The following is a 22,831-nucleotide window of genomic DNA, read 5'->3' on the forward strand; positions in this document are numbered from 1 at the left end:
GCCATTTATTTGAATAACAATCAACTCCATTGTTTCGTATTTTAGAGATATATAACTTTAAACATGACTACACACGTGAACACGTTACCAGTGGCGAAAATAAACAACTTTACTCAGATAACGGACGATCATATCGTGTATATATGTTTTTGAGATAAATATAAATCAGTTCATGGGAATGAGGGCGCAGAAACGTTTAATTGATGATATATATGAAAACAATGTTAAAATTCAATTTAAACAGACTGATGTTAGTGAAAAGTTCCAACTGTTCGTACGTGAAATCGTCTCGCGCCGCAAAGGCTCTCTCCTTACGTATAGCCGCGTGTCAGCTAATGAAAATTTCTACCAACCTAGTGGCGACATCTGACGTCGTGTGTGAACTCTTTTTGTATTGTATTTAAAAACAATTGCAGCATTTTAATATAATAATAATACTACTTACTACTACATACTTGTACTACTACTATTAATATTATTGTAAAAATAATAATAATATTATTACTACTATAATAATTATTATTATTATCATCGTTAATGGTGGAGTGTATGTTGCGCGCGAATGGTTGTGCATAATTTGAGAAAAACACCCAAACAAGAAAAAAATATCGCAGACACAGCTGTTGCAACCGAAGCCCCAGCACCGGCAACCCCGGCAAAGAAACCTACCGCGAAGCGGCCGCTGCAGGCGCTGCCGCAAAGAAGCCCCAAGCTAATCCTACACATCCGAAGACATCAGAAATGGTGAACAATGCTATAAAAGGCTGAAGGAACGAAGCGGATCATCGTTGCAGGCAATCAAGAAATACATCGCCGTCCAGTACAAAGTGGACGCTTTGGCACCTTTCATTAGAAGATATTTGAAGAGCGCCGTCGAATCGGGCACACTTATACAAACAAAGGCAAGGGCGCTTCTGGATCTTTCAAACTTGAATCAAAATCTGCAGCGTCGAAAAATCAAAAATCAGCCGGCGGTGTCGGCGGCGGCAGCAGTGGCAGCGGTGGCACAGAAGCCGGCGCCCGCAGCGAAGAAAGCTGCAGCACAGGGTACGGCCACCAGCGCAGCCGCACCGAAGGCCCAGACTTCCGCCAAACCGCCAACCAAGAACCCTCACGCCCCTACGCCCAAGAAGGCGGCCGCCGCAGCCTCTGCAGGCAAGGCCTCCAAGCCGGACGCCAAGAAAGCTTCAGCCGCCATTAAGTGAACGCGATATGCTCACAATGCACCTGCGTAAATTGCCATTGCCGTTGTCGTCGTCGCGTTCAAGTCACATTAATAACAACATCATCAACATCAACAAGTACAAATATGATTATTATTATTGTGACGGAACGCGAGAGCGCGCGCGTGTGCGATCCATGACGCACAAACATATACACATACAACAGCCCTTTTCAGGGCTAACAAATATTTCAAATCCAATCTACGCACTTATTTATTATTATATAATATAATAAGTGTGAATTTTTTGATTAAGTTTCTTAAGTTCGAGAAGATGAGTAAGTCTTTACATGCATACATACATACACATACATAATATGTATATAGTATTATAATGTAATATACCTGACTGCATATCTACCTATCTATCTACCTACTCATTTTTTTTTTTTTTTATTTTATTTATTGATTCGTTCAATTTGGTGGGACGTAAAATTCCATTTTACGATGAATTCATACAATATACATACATATAGACATTGACATACAAATCGCACGAGTGGCCGAATTATATTATAATATTTTTTTTACTGAATAGCTATATATTATATAAGAAAAAATATGTGAGGAGAAAATACTTAATATAATCGCACCTAATATAATATATTATTATATTACAATATTATATTGTGTGTTGTATTGTGTGTACGTCATATTGTAAAATTCGAAGTTTCGTTTAGTTTTGTGGCCGTCACGGCATGACCGACAGCCGCGCGGCTTATTGGCTCGCCGCGCAAGCGGGCGCGAACGATCGTGATTGGTCTATTTTAACGCGCTCGATCTCGCTCCCACCACTATTACGCGTAGTAAGTGCAGAATATAAACACCGGGGGCCGCGTTATTTTTAACTATATCACTTTATTCGAGAGCGCATCGTAACGTATCGTATCGTATAGCAGTGTAATATAACATAATATTATATAGCACGTACATTTGCGTTCTATATTCTTTTCTTTTGTTTTTGATTTAAAAAACAACACTACATCATGTCTGGACGTGGTAAAGGCGGCAAAGTCAAGGGGAAGGTCAAGTCTCGTTCTAACCGTGCCGGACTGCAATTCCCCGTGGGACGTATACATAGACTGTTGCGTAATGGAAATTACGCGGAACGCGTTGGCGCCACCTGTTTATCTAGCCGCCGTTATGGGTACCTAGCCGCTGAAGTTCTAGAGTTGGCAGGAAACGCCGCTAGGGACAACAAGAAAACCAGAATCATACCTAGACATCTTCAATTGGCGATAAGAAACGACGAGGAGTTAAACAAACTTCTCTCCGGTGTGACCATCGCACAGGGCGGCGTGTTGCCGAACATTCAAGCGGTGCTGTTGCCCAAAAAGACCGAGAAGAAGGCTTAATTAATTAGTTAGTAATTAATTATACCTTTATAAAATACCTAAAACTGTAACACCGACGCTGCGTGGGCACGCGTTGCACGTCGCAAACCATGAGCGAGCGAGTGAGCGCGCGCGCATACATAAAAAATTTAATAAATAAAGCGCGTGCGTGAGTTGTTAGGTAAATGGACAAAACAAAAGGCCCTTTTCAGGGCCGCAATATGATTCTTACTATCTACTATATACTCATTACTTACTTATACAATTGTATACGTAATGAGTGAGTAACAAATAATGTTTCGTTTCGACAATGAACGTTTAATTCTACAATATTATTAGTATTTGTTCACCTCTAATATACACTAGAATTGAGATTATGACACGATAAATAATATTTACCTTATCACTGACTCAATAATTAACCAACCAATCTACCTACCTACCTACCTACCTATCAATACTCGCCCAAACTCAGGGCGAGTTCATAGTATATTCATGTATTATTAATTAATACACAGTAGTATTTGATGGTCGACATAATACTATTATGATGTTTGTGCTAAAAAATCATCAAAATCGTCCGAAAATAGAACTGAGTTTAAGTATTAACTAAAAAACACAAAAGAAAATGTCTACTTTTACTATCTATCTACCCCACATACATAATGTTATTTATACGATAGTAGGTTATGTTAAAATAAAGCAAAAAAAAAAAAAACAAAATACAAAACCAAATGAATACAATTATTATTATTATTATTACTTACGTACTTACTCCCGCCGCATCACCGTGCCGTCGCGCAGCCCTCTGACGCACTCTGCTGTGATTGGCCGTTGGATGGACGTGAACGTGGCCCTCACCATTGAACGTTCTGCGCGCGAAAGTATTATATTTTTAATACCAAAAATTTTATCGCGCATTCACATTGCGATTGAGGTATATCGCGGTCGTTACTGCATTCAATTAAATCAACTTCATTTAACAAAAACACAATATGCCACCCAAGACCAGCGGCAAGGCTGCCAAGAAATCTGGCAAGGCGCAGAAGAACATCTCTAAGACTGACAAGAAAAGAAGAAGCACAAGAGGAAGGAGAGTTACGCAATTTACATTTACAAAGTGCTCAAGCAGGTCCATCCTGACACCGGAATATCCAGCAAGGCGATGTCGATAATGAACTCGTTTGTGAATGACATTTTCGAACGCATCGCTGCGGAAGCATCTCGTCTGGCGCATTACAACAAGCGCTCCACCATCACATCCAGGGAGGTGCAAACATCTGTACGTCTCCTTCTGCCAGGCGAGCTGGCAAAGCACGCAGTCAGTGAGGGTACCAAAGCTGTCACCAAGTACACCAGTTCAAAGTGAGAGCTACTAGCTAGATAGTAATGTAAAATCGGTGGTGTGTGTGTGTGTATGTACGTAAACGCACATGCACGCAACCCGAACATACATACAACTTATGTCATCCAAAAGGCCCTTTTCAGGGCCACAATATATTCATGAAATCACAGTTCAAACGCTCGCACGCGCACGCATCACGCACGCACGCACGAAGATTAAGTTAAGTTATTATTATAATTTAATTTGATCCGATGTTGTGTGCGATGTGTGATGTTTTTGTGAGTGTGTGTGTAATGTGTATTGTTGTTTCTTTAAGGCATCTCGTCACTAAATTTATATTAATAAAAAAAATAATAATATAAATATAATAATTTATAATAAGTAATAAAATAATACAAAATTCATTGTAATAATTCTCAACTGCTCTCAAGTGCTGAATAATAGTAGGTGAACCCTAGAGAGCACGTGGAGTTTTAAAATAAAATTTAATATGTGAGTAATAGGTACATATATACCTGCATGAAATAAATATTAAAATATAGTTGTAATACACTACCTACCTACCATTTTAATAAATTAAATAACACTATTTTGGACCACGTAACATAATATATTATACAAAAATAAATAAACAAATAATATCACCTACACACAAGCATGAATAATAATAATAATTATATATAGAAGATTAAAAATTAAAAAGAAGAAAATATAAAATAAAAAATAATAATGCATTGACTACGAATTATGTATGTCCATTCATTATTTTCATAACATTATTATTATTATTATTTTATATTATATTAATTAATCTAAATATAAGATCTAAAGAGAGAAAAAATAAAAATTATATAGTCTAAAGAAAAGGACGGAAGATGAACGATTACAGGCCACTGCGGCGTTTTGCTATAAATAGGCGCGCGCGAATGGTATGGTTTTACATTCTTAATCAAACCTCTGCGCGTGACGGTCGATCGCTTTGTGAGTTCGTTCGTTCGTTCGTTCGTTGTTTATTTATTTGTTTGTTTGGTTGGTTGGTTGATCAACACAATGGCGCGTACTAAGCAAACAGCTAGAAAATCAACCGGTGGCAAAGCGCCACGTAAGCAGCTGGCGACCAAGGCCGCCAGGAAGAGTGCTCCCGCAACAGGCGGAGTGAAGAAACCTCACCGTTACAGGCCCGGCACTGTCGCTCTCCGTGAGATCCGTCGTTACCAGAAAAGTACGGAACTTCTGATTCGCAAATTACCGTTCCAGCGTTTGGTTCGTGAGATAGCGCAAGATTTCAAAACCGATCTGCGTTTCCAAAGTTCCGCCGTCATGGCGCTGCAGGAGGCCAGCGAAGCTTACCTGGTCGGTCTTTTCGAAGACACGAACCTTTGCGCCATTCACGCCAAGCGTGTTACCATCATGCCAAAGGATATACAGTTGGCGCGCAGAATCAGAGGGAGAGCTTAAACGCCGCCGTTCGCTCTTGCAACCAACGTCGTCGTCGTCATCGTTGTAGAATAATAATAATAATAACAATAATAATTATTCAACACCACGGCTGTTTAAAATAATGTGCGCAGCTCGCTCCTCGCATATTATTAGAAACACATAATATCGAAAATTTATATTATTATATTTACAAATGAAGGCGAAATTGACGCACGCGTGATTCGCGCATCATGACTTTCATTAAAAGGCCCTTTTCAGGCCGCATATATTTCAAAATATAATTACAATTTGTTTCTTACATCGTCTACGAAACGAGACTCGGCAAGTAAACGACAGACTAAGTATATATTACCTTTATGGCATATTATATTCATAATAATATTACCGTACTCAACACTAAACACATAGATTTGTGTATATTGTTAATAAAATATTAATAATATTAACGCAACAAATTTAGGTTAGTTACCTTCTTAACTTTATAAAGAAAATAACATAATTACTGGTAATAATTATAATATCGATGAATCGATGAATTTTTATATTTATAAAAATATATTTATTTATTTTTTTTTTTTTTTTAAAGAGAAGAAATTGAAGAGACTGCAAATTGCATCAACTCGGTAGCGGTAGGGGTTTTAGGATAACTTGCGGTGTCATTATTATATTGCCATCGTTTTCGCTGTCTCCGTGGGTTATTATAGCACCGTCGCGTTCCGCCTATCACAGCCGCGTGAGTAAGTTAGTATACCCCCAACCATTCTCCTCGCGCGCCTCCCCTCCCCAACCCGCGCCGTCGTTTTCGTCGTACGTGGCAGTATAAAACGGGCGCATGGAGTTCGAACGGAACATATTTCGTGCGGACTGTCTGCCGAACGGATCTAACACAACGTAACATAATCGAATCAAACTAAACCAAAACAACAACAATGACCGGTAGAGGCAAGGGAGGAAAAGGTCTTTGAAAAGGAGCGAAACGTCACAGGAAAGTTCTTCGTGACAACATCCAGGGTATCACGAAGCCTGCCATTCGCCGTTTGGCACGCAGAGGTGGAGTGAAGCGTATCTCCGGTTTGATATACGAAGAAACTCGCGGTGTGCTTAAAGTGTTCCTCGAGAACGTAATTCGTGACGCCGTCACGTACACAGAAACACGCCAAAAGGAAAACTGTCACCGCTATGGACGTCGTGTACGCTCTGAAACGACAGGGACGCACGCTCTACGGTTTCGGCGGTTAAGTCTCTCATGATGAATGCGTAAATCGTCCGTCCGTCCGTCAGCCCGTTCGTTTCGTTCGTTCGATCGTACGTCGTCAGTCACTTGAGCGTGAGCGAATCTCGCATTGTACGCGAAAATTGAACATGCGAATACCTATTGTAAGATCATAATCAATAAATACAACGACACAAATATTATATAATGCGTACAATGTGAAGGCCGCGCACAAAATAAAATAAAAACAACAACGACGACAACAACGGCGGCGGCGGCGGCGGCGACGACGACGACGACGACGACGACGACGACGACGACGACGACGAGGAGAACTAGGACGACGTTCTGCGCGCCATGTGACGACTGTAACACACCAGACAAAAGGCCCTTTTCAGGGCCGCAAATTGTTCATTATAATTACATAATATAATCATATTATGTGTGTACCTAAGTTTCTAATCGATAAAATAATGAATTCTACTTCTTGTATTACTTCAAATATTAATACGTAGGTTGGTAATTTTAATGATAATTATTGATCATGTACTTCCAGCCGACTTGACGATATGTGTATATTCTTCGTGTGTGAGACACCCCTCCCCGAACGCTACGAGAAGGAAATGCATGACTTATGATACTTATGTTTCGCGTTGTATGTCGAAATTGAGCGAAAACAGAGTGAATAATAAAAAAATAAATAAACCTAAAACTAACAATTGAATAAAGACATTATTCATTATCACGCAAGTTATAATAGTAACTGATTTAGTTAGTTCTATTTTAAATAATATAAATAGATAGGTAAGCGATACGATAACTTCTACTATTTGTTCTTAATAATAATGACTGACTGACTTACTGAGCTCGACTAAGTTCGCTTTTATTATTATTAAGTAACCAAGTACCTATGTACCCAGGGGTAGGTACGCACCTACAGTGTGCACTGTACACTTAGTTAATGTACTCGTATGTGTATTTATTGTACGTATTGAACTAAACATAATAATATTGCGTTAGGTATATTATATATTATTACATTATAATATTATATAAAAATTGTAAATTATTAACGATACTCTGATCTGAATGTGTACTTATTTATGTATGTATGTATGATGTATGTGCGTTCGTGAGTGTTAGTGGTTCTCTAAAATTTATACTTAACGCACAGACACACAGACAGGCACAGACAGGCAGACAAATTATTTAAACATTCAATAATTCCGTCCATCATTGCTAAACAACGTAGGCCACCCCGATAGCCAGCCAGCCAGCCAGAGAGACAGCAAGCCGACCGACGCCACTAACTAATTAAATTATATTATATTATTATTATTCAATTATCAAAATCACACACACATTTTTTTTTTTCTTTTTTGCTTCCACGCACTTCGCCTCGCGCCCGACTGCCCGACTGATGCTGCGCTCGCTGCTGATGCTGCTGCTGCTGCTCGTGGTGCCGCTGACGTGTGTGTGCGCGTTTGTGTGTGTTTTACCACCCTCTCATTTGTGTGTCGTTTTAATGTTAGGAAATGTTGATGAGCAATTATTATTGTTTCAATTATATAACGTTATACATTTAGCCATTTATTTGAATAACAATCAGCACTCCATTGTTTCGTATTTTAGAGATATATAACTTTTAAACATGACTACACGTGAACACGTTACCGAGTGGCGAAAATAAACAACTTTACTCAGATAACGGACGATCATATCGTGTATATATGTTTTGAGATAAATAAATCAGTTCATGGGGAATGAGGGCGCATAAACGTTTAATTGATGAATATATGAAAACAATGTTAAAATTCAATTTAAACAGACTGATGTTAGTGAAAAGTTCCAACTGTTCGTACGTGAAATCGTCTCGCGCCGCAAAGGCTCTCCTTACGGTATAGCCGCGTGTCAGCTAATGAAAATTTCTACCAACCTAGTGGCGACATCTGACGTCGTGTGAACTCTTTTGTATTGTATTTAAAACAATTCCAGCATTTTAATATAATAATAATACTACTTACTATTACATACTTGTACTACTACTATTAATATTATTGTAAAAATAATAATATTATTACTACTATAATAATTATTATTATTATTATCATCGTTGTGGTGGAGTGTATGTTGCGCGCGTATTGTTGTGCATAAATTCACAAAAACAACCAAAAAAGAAAAAAATATGGCAGACACAGCTGTTGCAACCGAAGCCCCAGCACCGGCAACCCCGGCAAAGAAACCTACCGCGAAGGCGGCCGCTGCAGGCGCTGCCGCAAAGAAATAGCTAAACCTACACATCCGAAGACATCAGAAATGGTGAACAATGCTATAAAGAGCTGAAGGAACGAAGCGGATCATCGTTACAGGCAATCAAGAAATACATCGCCGTCCAGTACAAAGTGGACGCTGAAAAATTGGCACCTTTCATTAGAAGATATTTGAAGAGCGCCGTCGAATCGGGCACACTTATACAAACAAAAGGCAAGGGCGCTTCTGGATCTTTCAAACTTGAATCAAAATCTGCAGCGTCGAAAAATCAAAAATCAGCCGGCGGTGTCGGCGGCGGCAGCGGTGGCAGCGGTGGCAGCGGCGCGGGCGGTGGACCTGGAAGAAAAGCCGGATCGAAGGGCAACACTGCGAGCGGCGCTGCCGCGTCGGCCGGTGGTAAATCTAAGAAGGCGACAGCGGCGGCAGCAGGCAGCAGATCTAACAACCCGGCGGCCGCTGCTGCCGCTGCAGGTGGTGGGGCGAACGCGTCGTCATCGTCCGCAACGTCGCCGGCTAAATCGAAATCTTCATCTTCCTCGGCCGCCGCCGCCGCCGCGACGAGACAAAGAAAGCCGCAGCTGCCAAAAGAAGCCGGCGACCGCAGCGAAGAAAGCTGCAGCACAGGGTAAGGCCAAAAGCGCAGCCGCACCGAAGGCCAAGAAATCCGCCAAACCGCCAACCAAGAAACCTAAAGCTCCTAAGCCCAAGAAGGCGGCCGCCTCAGCCTCTGCAGGCAAGGCCTCCAAGCCGGCCGCCAAGAAAGCTTCAGCCGCCAAAAGTGAACGCGATATGCTCACAATGCACCTGCGTAAATTGCCATTGCCGTTGTCGTCGTCGCGTTCAAGTCACATTAATAACAACATCATCAACATCAACAAGTACAAATATGATTATTATTATTGTGACGGAACGCGAGGAAACGCGCGCGTGTGCGATCCATGACGCACAAACATATACACATACAACAGCCCTTTTCAGGGCTAACAAATATTTCAAATCCAATCTACGCACTTATTTATTATTATATAATATAATAAGTGTGAATTTCTTTATTAAGTTTCTTAAGTTCGACAAGATGACGAAGTCTTTACATGCATACATACATACACATACATAATATGTATATGTATTATTATAATGTAATATACCTGACTGCATATCTACCTATCTATCTACCTACTCATTTTTTTTTTTTTTTTTATTTTATTTATTGATTCGTTCAATTTGGTCGGGACGTAAGAATTCCATTTTACGATGAATTCATACAATATACATACATATAGACATTGACATACAAATCGCACGAGTGGCCGAATTATATTATAATATTTTGGATTTTACTGAATAGCTATATATTATATAAGAAAAAAAAAATATGTGAGAAAAATACTTAATATAATCGCACCTAATATAATATATTATTATATTACAATATTATATTGTGTGTTGTATTGTGTGTACGTCATATTGTAAAATTCGAAGTTTCGTCTAGTTTTGTGGCCGTCACGGCATGACCGACAACCGCGCGGCTTATTGGCTCGCCGCGCAAGCGTGAACGATCGTGATTGGTCTATTTTAACGCGCTCGATCTCGCTCCCACCACTATTACGCGTAGTAAGTGCAGAATATAAACACCGGGGGACGCGTTATTTTTAACTATATCACTTTATTCGAGAGCGCATCGTAACGTATCGTATCGTATAGCAGTGTAATATAACATAATATTATATAGCACGTACATTTGCGTTCTATATTCTTTTCTTTTTTTGTTTTTGATTTAAAAACAACAACACTACATCATGTCTGGACGTGGTAAAGGCGGCAAAGTCAAGGGAAGGTCAAGTCTCGTTCTAACCGTGCCGGACTGCAATTCCCCGTGGGACGTATACATAGACTGTTGCGTAATGGAAATTACGCGGAACGCGTTAGCGCCGGTGCACCTGTTTATCTAGCCGCCGTTATGGAGTACCTAGCCGCTGAAGTTCTAGAGTTGGCAGGAAACGCCGCTAGGGACAACAAGAAAACCAGAATCATACCTAGACATCTTCAATTGGCGATAAGAAACGACGAGGAGTTAAACAAACTTCTCTCCGGTGTGACCATCGCACAGGGCGGCGTGTTGCCGAACATTCAAGCGGTGCTGTTGCCCAAAAAGACCGAGAAGAAGGCTTAATTAATTAGTTAGTAATTAATTATACCTTTATAAAATACCTAAAACTGTAACACCGACGCTGCGTGGGCACGCGTTGCACGTCGCAAACCATGAGCGAGCGAGTGAGCGCGCGCGCATACATAAAAAAAAAAAATTTAATAAATAAAGCGCGTGCGTGAGTTGTTAGGTAAATGGACAAAACAAAAGGCCCTTTTCAGGGCCGCAATATGATTCTTACTATCTACTATATACTCATTACTTACTTATACAATTGTATACGTAATGAGTGAGTAACAAATAATGTTTCGTTTCGACAATGAACGTTTAATTCTACAATATTATTAGTATTTGTTCACCTCTAATATACACTAGAATTGAGATTATGACACGATAAATAATATTTACCTTATCACTGACTCAATAATTAACCAACCAATCTACCTACCTACCTACCTACCTATCAATACTCGCCCAAACTCAGGGCGAGTTCGCAATAACATATTCATGTATTATTAATTAATACACAGTAGTATTTGATGGTCGACATAATACTATTATGATGTTTGTGCTAAAAAAAATCATCCAAAATCGTCCGAAAATAGAACTGAGTTTAAGTATTAACTAAAAAACACAAAAGAAAATGTCTACTTTTACTATCTATCTACCCCACATACATAATGTTATTTATACGATAGTAGGTTATGTTAAAATAAAGCAAAAAAAAAACAAAATACAAAACCAAATGAATACAATTATTATTATTATTATTATTACTTACGTACTTACTCCCGCCGCATCACCGTGCCGTCGCGCAGCGTATTTTCCTCTGACGCACTCTGCTGTGATTGGCCGTTGGATGGACGTGAACGTGGCTCACCGTTGAACGTTCTGCGCGCGAAAGTATTATATTTTTAATACCAAAAATTTTATCGCGCATTCACATTGCGATTGAGGTATATCGCGGTCGTTACTGCATTCAATTAAATCAACTTCATTTAACAAAAACACAATATGCCACCCAAGACCAGCGGCAAGGCTGCCAAGAAATCTGGCAAGGCGCAGAAGAACATCTCTAAGACTGACAAGAAAAGAAGAAGCACAAGAGGAAGGAGAGTTACGCAATTTACATTTACAAAGTGCTCAAGCAGGTCCATCCTGACACCGGAATATCCAGCAAGGCGATGTCGATAATGAACTCGTTTGTGAATGACATTTTCGAACGCATCGCTGCGGAAGCATCTCGTCTGGCGCATTACAACAAGCGCTCCACCATCACATCCAGGGAGGTGCAAACATCTGTACGTCTCCTTCTGCCAGGCGAGCTGGCAAAGCACGCAGTCAGTGAGGGTACCAAAGCTGTCACCAAGTACACCAGTTCAAAGTGAGAGCTACTAGCTAGATAGTAATGTAAAATCGGTGGTGTGTGTGTGTATGTACGTAAACGCACGCATGCACGCAACCCGAACATACATACAACTTATGTCATCCAAAAGGCCCTTTTCAGGGCCACAATATATTCATGAAATCACAGTTCAAACGCTCGCACGCACATCGCACGCACGCACGCACGAAGATTAAGTTAAGTTATTATTATAATTTAATTTGATCCGATGTTGTGTGCGTACGATGTGTGATGTTTTTGTGAGTGTGTGTGTAATGTGTATTGTTGTTTCTTTAAGGCATCTCGTCACAAAAAAAATAAATAAAAAAAAAAATAATAATATAAATATAATAATTTATAATAAGTAATAAAATAATACAAAATTCATTGTAATAATTCTCAACTGCTCTCAAGTGCTGAATAATAGTAGGTGAACCCTAGAGAGCACGTGGAGTTTTAAAATAAAATTTAATATGTGAGTAATAGGTACATATATACCTGCATGAAATAAATATTAAAATATAGTTGTAATACACTACCTACCTACCATTTTAATAAATTAAATAACACTATTTTGGACCACGTAACATAATATATTATACAAAAATAAATAAACAAATAATATCACCTACACACAAGCATGAATAATAATAATAATTATATATAGAAGATTAAAAATTAAATGAAGAAAATATAAAATAAAAAATAATAATGCATTGACTACGAATTATGTATGTCCATTCATTATTTTCATAACATTATTATTATTATTATTATTTTATATTATATTAATTAATCTAAATATAAGATCTAAAGAGTAAAAAAAACTTAAAAATTATATTGTCTAAAGAAAAGGACGGAAGATGAACGATTAAAGGCCACGGCGGCGTTTTGGTATAAAAGGCGCGCGCGAATGGTATGGTTTTACATTCTTAATCAAACCTCTGCGCGTGACGGTCGATCGCTTTGTGAGTTCGTTCGTTCGTTCGTTCGTTGTTTATTTATTTGTTTGTTTGGTTGGTTGGTTGATCAACACAATGGCGCGTACTAAGCAAACAGCTAGAAAATCAACCGGTGGCAAAGCGCCACGTAAGCAGCTGGCGACCAAGGCCGCCAGGAAGAGTGCTCCCGCAACAGGCGGAGTGAAGAAACCTCACCGTTACAGGCCCGGCACTGTCGCTCTCCGTGAGATCCGTCGTTACCAGAAAAGTACGGAACTTCTGATTCGCAAATTACCGTTCCAGCGTTTGGTTCGTGAGATAGCGCAAGATTTCAAAACCGATCTGCGTTTCCAAAGTTCCGCCGTCATGGCGCTGCAGGAGGCCAGCGAAGCTTACCTGGTCGGTCTTTTCGAAGACACGAACCTTTGCGCCATTCACGCCAAGCGTGTTACCATCATGCCAAAGGATATACAGTTGGCGCGCAGAATCAGAGGGAGAGAGCTTAAACGCCGCCGTTCGCTCTTGCAACCAACGTCGTCGTCGTCATCGTTGTAGAATAATAATAATAATAATAACAATAAATATTATTCAACACGACGGGTGTTTAAAATAATGTGCGCGCGTGCATCGCAGCTCGCTCCTCGCATATTATTAGAAACACATAATATCGCGAAAACATTTATATTATTATATTTACAAATGAAGGCGAAATTGACGCACGCGTGATTCGCGCATCATGACTTTTAATCATTAAAAGGCCCTTTTCAGGGCCGCATATATTTCAAAATATAATTACAATTTGTTTCTTACATCGTCTACGAAACGAGACTCGGCAAGTAAACGACAGACTAAGTATATATTACCTTTATGGCATATTATATTCATAATAATATTACCGTACTCAACACTAAACACATAGATTTGTGTATATTGTTAATAAAATATTAATAATATTAACGCAACAAATTTAGGTTAGTTACCTTCTTAACTTTATAAAGAAAATAACATAATTACTGGTAATAATTATAATATCGATGAATCGATGAATTTTTATATTTATAAAAATATATTTATTTATTTTTTTTTTTTTTTTTTAAAGAGAAGAAATTGAAGAGACTGCAAATTGCATCAACTCGGTAGCGGTAGGGGTTTTAGGATAACTTGCGGTGTCATTATTATATTGCCATCGTTTTCGCTGTCTCCGTGGGTTATTATAGCACCGTCGCGTTCCGCCTATCACAGCCGCGTGAGTAAGTTAGTATACCCCCAACCATTCTCCTCGCGCGCTTCCTCCCTCCCCAACCCGCGCCGTCGTTTTCGTCGTACGTGGCAGTATAAAAACGGGCGCATGGAGTTCGAACGGAACATATTTCGTGCGGACTGTCTGCCGAACGGATCTAACACAACGTAACATAATCGAATCAAACTAAACCAAAACAACAACAATGACCGGTCGCGGCAAGGGAGGCAAAGGTCTTGGAAAGGAGGAGCGAAACGTCACAGGAAAGTTCTTCGTGACAACATCCAGGGTATCACGAAGCCTGCCATTCGCCGTTTGGCACGCAGAGGTGGAGTGAAGCGTATCTCCGGTTTGATATACGAAGAAACTCGCGGTGTGCTTAAAGTGTTCCTCGAGAACGTAATTCGTGACGCCGTCACGTACACAGAAACACGCCAAAGGAAAACTGTCACCGCTATGGACGTCGTGTACGCTCTGAAACGACAGGGACGCACGCTCTACGGTTTCGGCGGTTAAGTCTCTCATGATGAATGCGTAAATCGTCCGTCCGTCCGTCAGCCCGTTCGTTTCGTTCGTTCGATCGTACGTCGTCAGTCACTTGAGCGTGAGCGAATCTCGCATTGTACGCGAAAATTGAACATGCGAATACCTATTGTAAGATCATAATCAATAAATACAACGACACAAATATTATATAATGCGTACAATGTGAAGGCCGCGCACAAAAATAAAATAAAAACAACAACGACGACAACAACGGCGGCGGCGGCGGCGGCGACGACGACGACGACGACGACGACGACGACGACGACGACGACGAGGAGAACTAGGACGACGTTCTGCGCGCCATGTGACGACTGTAACACACCGAACTGACAAAAGGCCCTTTTCAGGGCCGCAAATTATTCATTATAATTACATAATATAATCATATTATGTGTGTACCTAAGTTTCTAATCGATAAAATAATGAATTCTACTTCTTGTATTACTTCAAATATTAATACGTAGGTTGGTAATTTTAATGATAATTATTGATCATGTACTTCCAGCCGACTTGACGATATGTGTATATTCTTCGTGTGTGAGACACCCCCTCTCCCCGAACGCTACGAGAAGGAAATGCATGACTTATGATACTTATGTTTCGCGTTGTATGTCGAAATTGAGCGAAAACAGAGTGAATAATAAAAAAATAAATAAACCTAAAACTAACAATTGAATAAAGACATTATTCATTATCACGCAAGTTATAATAGTAACTGATTTAGTTAGTTCTATTTTAAATAATATAAATAGATAGGTAAGCGATACGATAACTTCTACTATTTGTTCTTAATAATAATGACTGACTGACTTACTGACTCGACTAGTTCGCTTTATTATTATTAAGTAACCAAGTACCTATGTACCCAGGGGTAGGTACGCACCTACAGTGTGCACTGTACACTTAGTTAATGTACTCGTATGTGTATTTATTGTACGTATTGAACTAAACATAATAATATTGCGTTAGGTATATTATATATTATTACATTATAATATTATATAAAAATTGTAAATTATTAACGATACTCTGATCTGAATGTGTACTTATTTATGTATGTATGTATGATGTATGTGCGTTCGTGAGTGTTAGTGGTTCTCTAAAATTTATACTTAACGCACAGACACACAGACAGGCACAGACAGGCAGACAAATTATTTAAACATTCAATAATTCCGTCCATCATTGCTAAACAACGTAGGCCACCCCGATAGCCAGCCAGCCAGCCAGAGAGACAGCAAGCCGACCGACGCCACTAACTAATTAAATTATATTATATTATTATTATTCAATTATCAAAATCACACACACATTTTTTTTTTTTTATTTTTTTGCTTCCACGCACTTCGCCTCGCGCCCGACTGCCCGACTGATGCTGCGCTCGCTGCTGATGCTGCTGCTGCTGCTCGTGGTGCCGCTGACGTGTGTGTGCGCGTTTGTGTGTGTTTTACCACCCTCTCATTTGTGTGTCGTTTTAATGTTAGGAAATGTTGATGAGCAATTATTATTGTTTCAATTATATAACGTTATACATTTAGCCATTTATTTGAATAACAATCAGCACTCCATTGTTTCGTATTTTAGAGATATATAACTTTTAAACATGACTACACGTGAACACGTTACCGAGTGGCGAAAATAAACAACTTTACTCAGATAACGGACGATCATATCGTGTATATATGTTTTGAGATAAATAAATCAGTTCATGGGGAATGAGGGCGCATAAACGTTTAATTGATGAATATATGAAAACAATGTTAAAATTCAATTTAAACAGACTGATGTTAGTGAAAAGTTCCAACTGTTCGTACGTGAAATCGTCTCGCGCCGCAAAGGCTCTCCTTACGGTATAGCCGCGTGTCAGCTAATGAAAATTTCTACCAACCTAGTGGCGACATCTGACGTCGTGTGAACTCTTTTTGTATTGTATTTAAAACAATTGCAGCATTTTAATATAATAATAATACTACTTACTACTACATACTTGTACTACTACTATTAATATTATTGTAAAAATAATAATAATATTATTACTACTATAATAATTATTATTATTATTATCATCGTTGTGGTGGAGTGTATGTTGCGCGCGTATTGTTGTGCATAATTTGAGAAAAACAACCAAAAAGAAAAAATATGGCAGACACAGCTGTTGCAACCGAAGCCCCAGCACCGGCAACCCCGGCAAAGAAACCTACCGCGAAGGCGGCCGCTGCAGGCGCTGCCGCAAAGAAGCCCAAAGCTAAACCTACACATCCGAAGACATCAGAAATGGTGAACAATGCTATAAAGAGCTGAAGGAACGAAGCGGATCATCGTTACAGGCAATCAAGAAATACATCGCCGTCCAGTACAAAGTGGACGCTGAAAAATTGGCACCTTTCATTAGAAGATATTTGAAGAGCGCCGTCGAATCGGGCACACTTATACAAACAAAGGCAAGGGCGCTTCTGGATCTTTCAAACTTGAATCAAAATCTGCAGCGTCGAAAAATCAAAACTCAGCCGGCGGTGTCGGCGGCGGCAGCAGTGGCAACGGTGGCAGCGGCGCAGGCGGTGGACCTGGAAGAAAAGCCGGATCGAAGGGCAACACTGCGAGCGGCGCTGCCGCATCGACCGATGGTAAATCTAAGAAGGCGACAGCGGCGGCAGCAGGCAGCAGATCTAAAAAGCCGCGGCCGCTGCTGCCGCTGCAGGTGGTGGGGCGAACGCGTCGTCATCGTCCGCAACGTCGCCGGCTAAATCGAAATCTTCATCTTCCTCGGCCGCCGCCGCCTGCGACGAGAGACAAGAAAGCCGCAGCTGCCAAAAGAAGCCGGCGACCGCAGCGAAGAAAACTGCAGCACAGGGTAAGGCCAAAAGCGCAGCCGCACCGAAGGCCAAGAAATCCGCCAAACCGCCAACCAAGAAACCTAAAGCTCCTAAGCCCAAGAAGGCGGCCGCCTCGGCCTCTGCAGGCAAGGCCTCCAAGCCGGCCGCCAAGAAAGCTTCAGCCGCCAAAAGTGAACGCGATATGCTCACAATGCACCTGCGTAAATTGCCATTGCCGTTGTCGTCGTCGCGTTCAAGTCACATTAATAACAACATCATCAACATCAACAAGTACAAATATGATTATTATTATTGTGACGGAACGCGAGGATCGCGCGCGTGGTCGATCCCTCACGCACACACATATACACAGACAACAGCCCTTTTCAGGGCTAACAAATATTCAAATCCAATCCTACGCACTTATTTATTGTTATATATTATAATAAGTGTGAATTTCTAACATTAAGTTTCTTAAGTTCGACAAGATGACGAAGTCTTTACATGCATACATACATACACATACATAATATGTATATGTATTATTATAATGTAATATACCTGACTGCATATCTACCTATCTATCTACCTACTCATTTTTTTTTTTTTTTCCCATTTTGTTTATTGATTCGTTCAATTTGGTGGGACGTAAAATTCCATTTTACGATGAATTCATACAATATACATACATATAGACATTGACATACAAATCGCACGAGTGGCCGAATTATATTATAATATTTTGGATTTTACTGAATAGCTATATATTATGTAAAGAAAAAAAAAAAAATATGTGAGGAAAATACTTAATATAATCGCACCTAATATAATATATTATTATATTACAATGATTATATTGTGTGTTGTATTGTGTGTACGTCATATTGTAAAATTCGAAGTTTCGTTTAGTTTTGTGGCCGTCACGGCATGACCGACAACCGCGCGGCTTATTGGCTCGCCGCGCAAACGCTGAACGATCGTAATTGGTCTATTTTAACGCGCTCGATCTCGCTCCCACCACTATTACGCGTAGTAAGTGCAGAATATAAACACCGGGGACGCGTTATTTTTAACTATATCACTTTATTCGAGAGCGCATCGTAACGTATCGTATCGTATAGCAGTGTAATATAACATAATATTATATAGCACGTACATTTGCGTTCTATATTCTTTTATTTTTTTGTTTTTGATTTAAAAACAACAACACTACATCATGTCTGGACGTGGTAAAGGCGGCAAAGTCAAGGGGAAGGTCAAGTCTCGTTCTAACCGTGCCGGACTGCAATTCCCCGTGGGACGTATACATAGACTGTTGCGTAATGGAAATTACGCGGAACGCGTTAGCGCCGGTGCACCTGTTTATCTAGCCGCCGTTATGGAGTACCTAGCCGCTGAAGTTCTAGAGTTGGCAGGAAACGCCGCTAGGGACAACAAGAAAACCAGAATCATACCTAGACATCTTCAATTGGCGATAAGAAACGACGAGGAGTTAAACAAACTTCTCTCCGGTGTGACCATCGCACAGGGCGGCGTGTTGCCGAACATTCAAGCGGTGCTGTTGCCCAAAAAGACCGAGAAGAAGGCTTAATTAATTAGTTAGTAATTAATTATACCTTTATAAAATACCTAAAACTGTAACACCGACGCTGCGTGGGCACGCGTTGCACGTCGCAAACCATGAGCGAGCGAGTGAGCGCGCGCGCATACATAAAAAATTTAATAAATAAAGCGCGTGCGTGAGTTGTTAGGTAAATGGACAAAACAAAAGGCCCTTTTCAGGGCCGCAATATGATTCTTACTATCTACTATATACTCATTACTTACTTATACAATTGTATACGTAATGAGTGAGTAACAAATAATGTTTCGTTTCGACAATGAACGTTTAATTCTACAATATTATTAGTATTTGTTCACCTCTAATATACACTAGAATTGAGATTATGACACGATAAATAATATTTACCTTATCACTGACTCAATAATTAACCAACCAATCTACCTACCTACCTACCTACCTATCAATACTCGCCCAAACTCAGGGCGAGTTCGCAATGAACATATTCATGTATTATTAATTAATACACAGTAGTATTTGATGGTCGACATAATACTATTATGATGTTTGTGCTAAAAAATCATCAAAATCGTCCGAAAATAGAACTGAGTTTAAGTATTAACTAAAAAAACACAAAAGAAAATGTCTACTTTTACTATCTATCTACCCCACATACATAATGTTATTTATACGATAGTAGGTTATGTTCCAAATAAAGCAAAAAAAAAAAATACAAAACCAAATGAATACAATTATTATTATTATTATTATTACTTACGTACTTACTCCCGCCGCATCACCGTGCCGTCGCGCATCATTTTCCTCTGACGCACTCTGCTGTGATTGGCCGTTGGATGGACGTGAACGTGGCTCACCGTTGAACGTTCTGCGCGCGAAAGTATTATATTTTTTTAATACGCGAAATTTTATCGCGCATTCACATTGCGATTGAGGTATATCGCGGTCGTTACTGCATTCAATTAAATCAACTTCATTTAACAAAAACACAATATGCCACCCAAGACCAGCGGCAAGGCTGCCAAGAAATCTGGCAAGGCGCAGAAGAACATCTCTAAGACTGACAAGAAAAGAAGAAGCACAAGAGGAAGGAGAGTTACGCAATTTACATTTACAAAGTGCTCAAGCAGGTCCATCCTGACACCGGAATATCCAGCAAGGCGATGTCGATAATGAACTCGTTTGTGAATGACATTTTCGAACGCATCGCTGCGGAAGCATCTCGTCTGGCGCATTACAACAAGCGCTCCACCATCACATCCAGGGAGGTGCAAACATCTGTACGTCTCCTTCTGCCAGGCGAGCTGGCAAAGCACGCAGTCAGTGAGGGTACCAAAGCTGTCACCAAGTACACCAGTTCAAAGTGAGAGCTACTAGCTAGATAGTAATGTAAAATCGGTGGTGTGTGTGTGTATGTACGTAAACGCACGCATGCACGCAACCCGAACATACATACAACTTATGTCATCCAAAAGGCCCTTTTCAGGGCCACAATATATTTCATGAAATCACAGTTCAAACGCTCGCACGCACATCATACGCACGCACGCACGAAGATTAAGTTAAGTTATTATTATAATTTAATTTGATCCGATGTTGTGTGCGTACGATGTGTGATGTTTTTGTGAGTGTGTGTGTAATGTGTATTGTTGTTTCTTTAAGGCATCTCGTCACAAAAAAAAATAAATAAAAAATAATAATATAAATATAATAATTTATAATAAGTAATAAAATAATACAAAATTCATTGTAATAATTCTCAACTGCTCTCAAGTGCTGAATAATAGTAGGTGAACCCTAGAGAGCACGTGGAGTTTTAAAATAAAATTTAATATGTGAGTAATAGGTACATATATACCTGCATGAAATAAATATTAAAATATAGTTGTAATACACTACCTACCTACCATTTTAATAAATTAAATAACACTATTTTGGACCACGTAACATAATATATTATACAAAAATAAATAAACAAATAATATCACCTACACACAAGCATGAATAATAATAATAATTATATATAGAAGATTAAAAATTAAAAAGAAAATATAAAATAAAAAATAATAATGCATTGACTACGAATTATGTATGTCAATTCATTATTTTCATAACATTATTTTTATTATTATTATTTTATATTATATTAATTAATCTAAATATAAGATCTAAAGAGAGTAATATAAAATAAAATATTATATAGTCTAAAGAAAGGACGGAAGATGAACGATTACAGGCCACTGCGGCGTTTTGGTATAAAAAGGCGCGCGCGAATGGTATGGTTTTACATTCTTAATCAAACCTCTGCGCGTGACGGTCGATCGCTTTGTGAGTTCGTTCGTTCGTTCGTTCGTTGTTTATTTATTTGTTTGTTTGGTTGGTTGGTTGATCAACACAATGGCGCGTACTAAGCAAACAGCTAGAAAATCAACCGGTGGCAAAGCGCCACGTAAGCAGCTGGCGACCAAGGCCGCCAGGAAGAGTGCTCCCGCAACAGGCGGAGTGAAGAAACCACACCTGTTACAGGCCCGGCACTGTCGCTCTCCGTGAGATCCGTCGTTACCAGAAAAGTACGGAACTTCTGATTCGCAAATTACCGTTCCAGCGTTTGGTTCGTGAGATAGCGCAAGATTTCAAAACCGATCTGCGTTTCCAAAGTTCCGCCGTCATGGCGCTGCAGGAGGCCAGCGAAGCTTACCTGGTCGGTCTTTTCGAAGACACGAACCTTTGCGCCATTCACGCCAAGCGTGTTACCATCATGCCAAAGGATATACAGTTGGCGCGCAGAATCAGAGGGAGAGAGCTTAAACGCCGCCGTTCGCTCTTGCAACCAACGTCGTCGTCGTCATCGTTGTAGAATAATAATAATAATAATAACAATAAATATTATTCAACACGACGGGTGTTTAAAATAATGTGCGCGCGTGCATCGCAGCTCGCTCCTCGCATATTATTAGAAACACATAATATCGCGAAACATTTATATTATTATATTTACAAATGAAGGCGAAATTGACGCACGCGTGATTCGCGCATCATGACTTTTAATCATTAAAAGGCCCTTTTCAGGGCCGCATATATTTCAAAATATATAATTACAATTTGTTTCTTACATCGTCTACGAAACGAGACTCGGCAAGTAAACGACAGACTAAGTATATATTACCTTTATGGCATATTATATTCATAATAATATTACCGTACTCAACACTAAACACATAGATTTGTATATTGTTAATAAAATATTAATAATATTAACGCAACAAATTTAGGTTACGCTCTGAAGACAGGGGACGCACGCTCTACGGTTTCGGCGGTTAAGTCACCTGCATGATGAATGCGTAAATCGTCCGT

The 22,831-nt window shown here is 39.7% G+C and overlaps 7 protein-coding genes and 5 pseudogenes across 7 annotated transcripts; all 12 read left to right on the forward strand.

The window, feature by feature from the left end:
* Positions 1-614: 614 nt before the first annotated feature.
* LOC119192213 (histone H1C-like) lies at positions 615-1,205 on the forward strand (the record flags this gene model as incomplete). The annotated part of the gene is made up of 2 exons (XM_037446049.1): positions 615-744; positions 795-1,205. Coding segments are annotated over 2 exons (541 nt in total), but the record flags the coding sequence as incomplete, so codon positions are not given.
* A 995-nt stretch (positions 1,206-2,200) lies between these two features.
* Positions 2,201-2,686, forward strand: LOC119192219 (histone H2A-like). The gene has a single exon (XM_037446055.1). The coding sequence runs from the start codon at positions 2,209-2,211 to the stop codon at positions 2,575-2,577; it is 369 nt and encodes a 122-aa protein (XP_037301952.1). The 5' UTR covers positions 2,201-2,208; the 3' UTR covers positions 2,578-2,686.
* A 768-nt stretch (positions 2,687-3,454) lies between these two features.
* LOC119192218 (histone H2B-like) lies at positions 3,455-4,052 on the forward strand. Its single transcript, XM_037446054.1, is given in 2 exon segments — positions 3,455-3,626; positions 3,629-4,052. Coding segments are annotated over 2 exon segments (372 nt in total). The 5' UTR covers positions 3,455-3,551; the 3' UTR covers positions 3,926-4,052.
* Positions 4,053-4,834: 782 nt separating this feature from the next.
* Positions 4,835-13,969, forward strand: LOC119192222. The gene is made up of 5 exons (XM_037446056.1): positions 4,835-5,353; positions 8,924-9,450; positions 10,755-10,992; positions 12,126-12,358; positions 13,236-13,969. Exons 1-5 carry the CDS (start codon positions 4,952-4,954, stop codon positions 13,852-13,854), a joined length of 2,019 nt encoding a protein of 672 aa, XP_037301953.1. The 5' UTR covers positions 4,835-4,951; the 3' UTR covers positions 13,855-13,969.
* LOC119192221 lies at positions 6,256-6,791 on the forward strand (annotated as a pseudogene).
* On the forward strand, positions 10,481-11,203 carry LOC119192214 (annotated as a pseudogene).
* Positions 11,892-12,489, forward strand: LOC119192216 (histone H2B-like). Its single transcript, XM_037446051.1, is given in 2 exon segments — positions 11,892-12,063; positions 12,066-12,489. Coding segments are annotated over 2 exon segments (372 nt in total). The 5' UTR covers positions 11,892-11,988; the 3' UTR covers positions 12,363-12,489.
* A 667-nt stretch (positions 13,970-14,636) lies between the features above and the next one.
* LOC119192220 lies at positions 14,637-15,441 on the forward strand (annotated as a pseudogene).
* Positions 15,442-17,053: 1,612 nt separating this feature from the next.
* LOC119192223 lies at positions 17,054-18,361 on the forward strand (annotated as a pseudogene).
* A 609-nt stretch (positions 18,362-18,970) lies between these two features.
* On the forward strand, positions 18,971-19,598 carry LOC119192215 (histone H2A-like). Its single transcript, XM_037446050.1, has one exon. It carries the CDS (start codon positions 19,115-19,117, stop codon positions 19,487-19,489), a length of 375 nt encoding a protein of 124 aa, XP_037301947.1. The 5' UTR covers positions 18,971-19,114; the 3' UTR covers positions 19,490-19,598.
* A 788-nt stretch (positions 19,599-20,386) lies between these two features.
* LOC119192217 (histone H2B-like) lies at positions 20,387-20,971 on the forward strand. The gene is given in 2 exon segments (XM_037446052.1): positions 20,387-20,545; positions 20,548-20,971. Coding segments are annotated over 2 exon segments (372 nt in total). The 5' UTR covers positions 20,387-20,470; the 3' UTR covers positions 20,845-20,971.
* A 722-nt stretch (positions 20,972-21,693) lies between these two features.
* On the forward strand, positions 21,694-22,553 carry LOC119192224 (annotated as a pseudogene).
* The last annotated feature ends 278 nt before the right edge of the window (positions 22,554-22,831 follow it).

The sequence above is a fragment of the Manduca sexta genome, unplaced genomic scaffold, assembly GCF_014839805.1.
Source record: "Manduca sexta isolate Smith_Timp_Sample1 unplaced genomic scaffold, JHU_Msex_v1.0 HiC_scaffold_2493, whole genome shotgun sequence".
NCBI classification, from domain to species: domain Eukaryota; kingdom Metazoa; phylum Arthropoda; class Insecta; order Lepidoptera; family Sphingidae; genus Manduca; species Manduca sexta.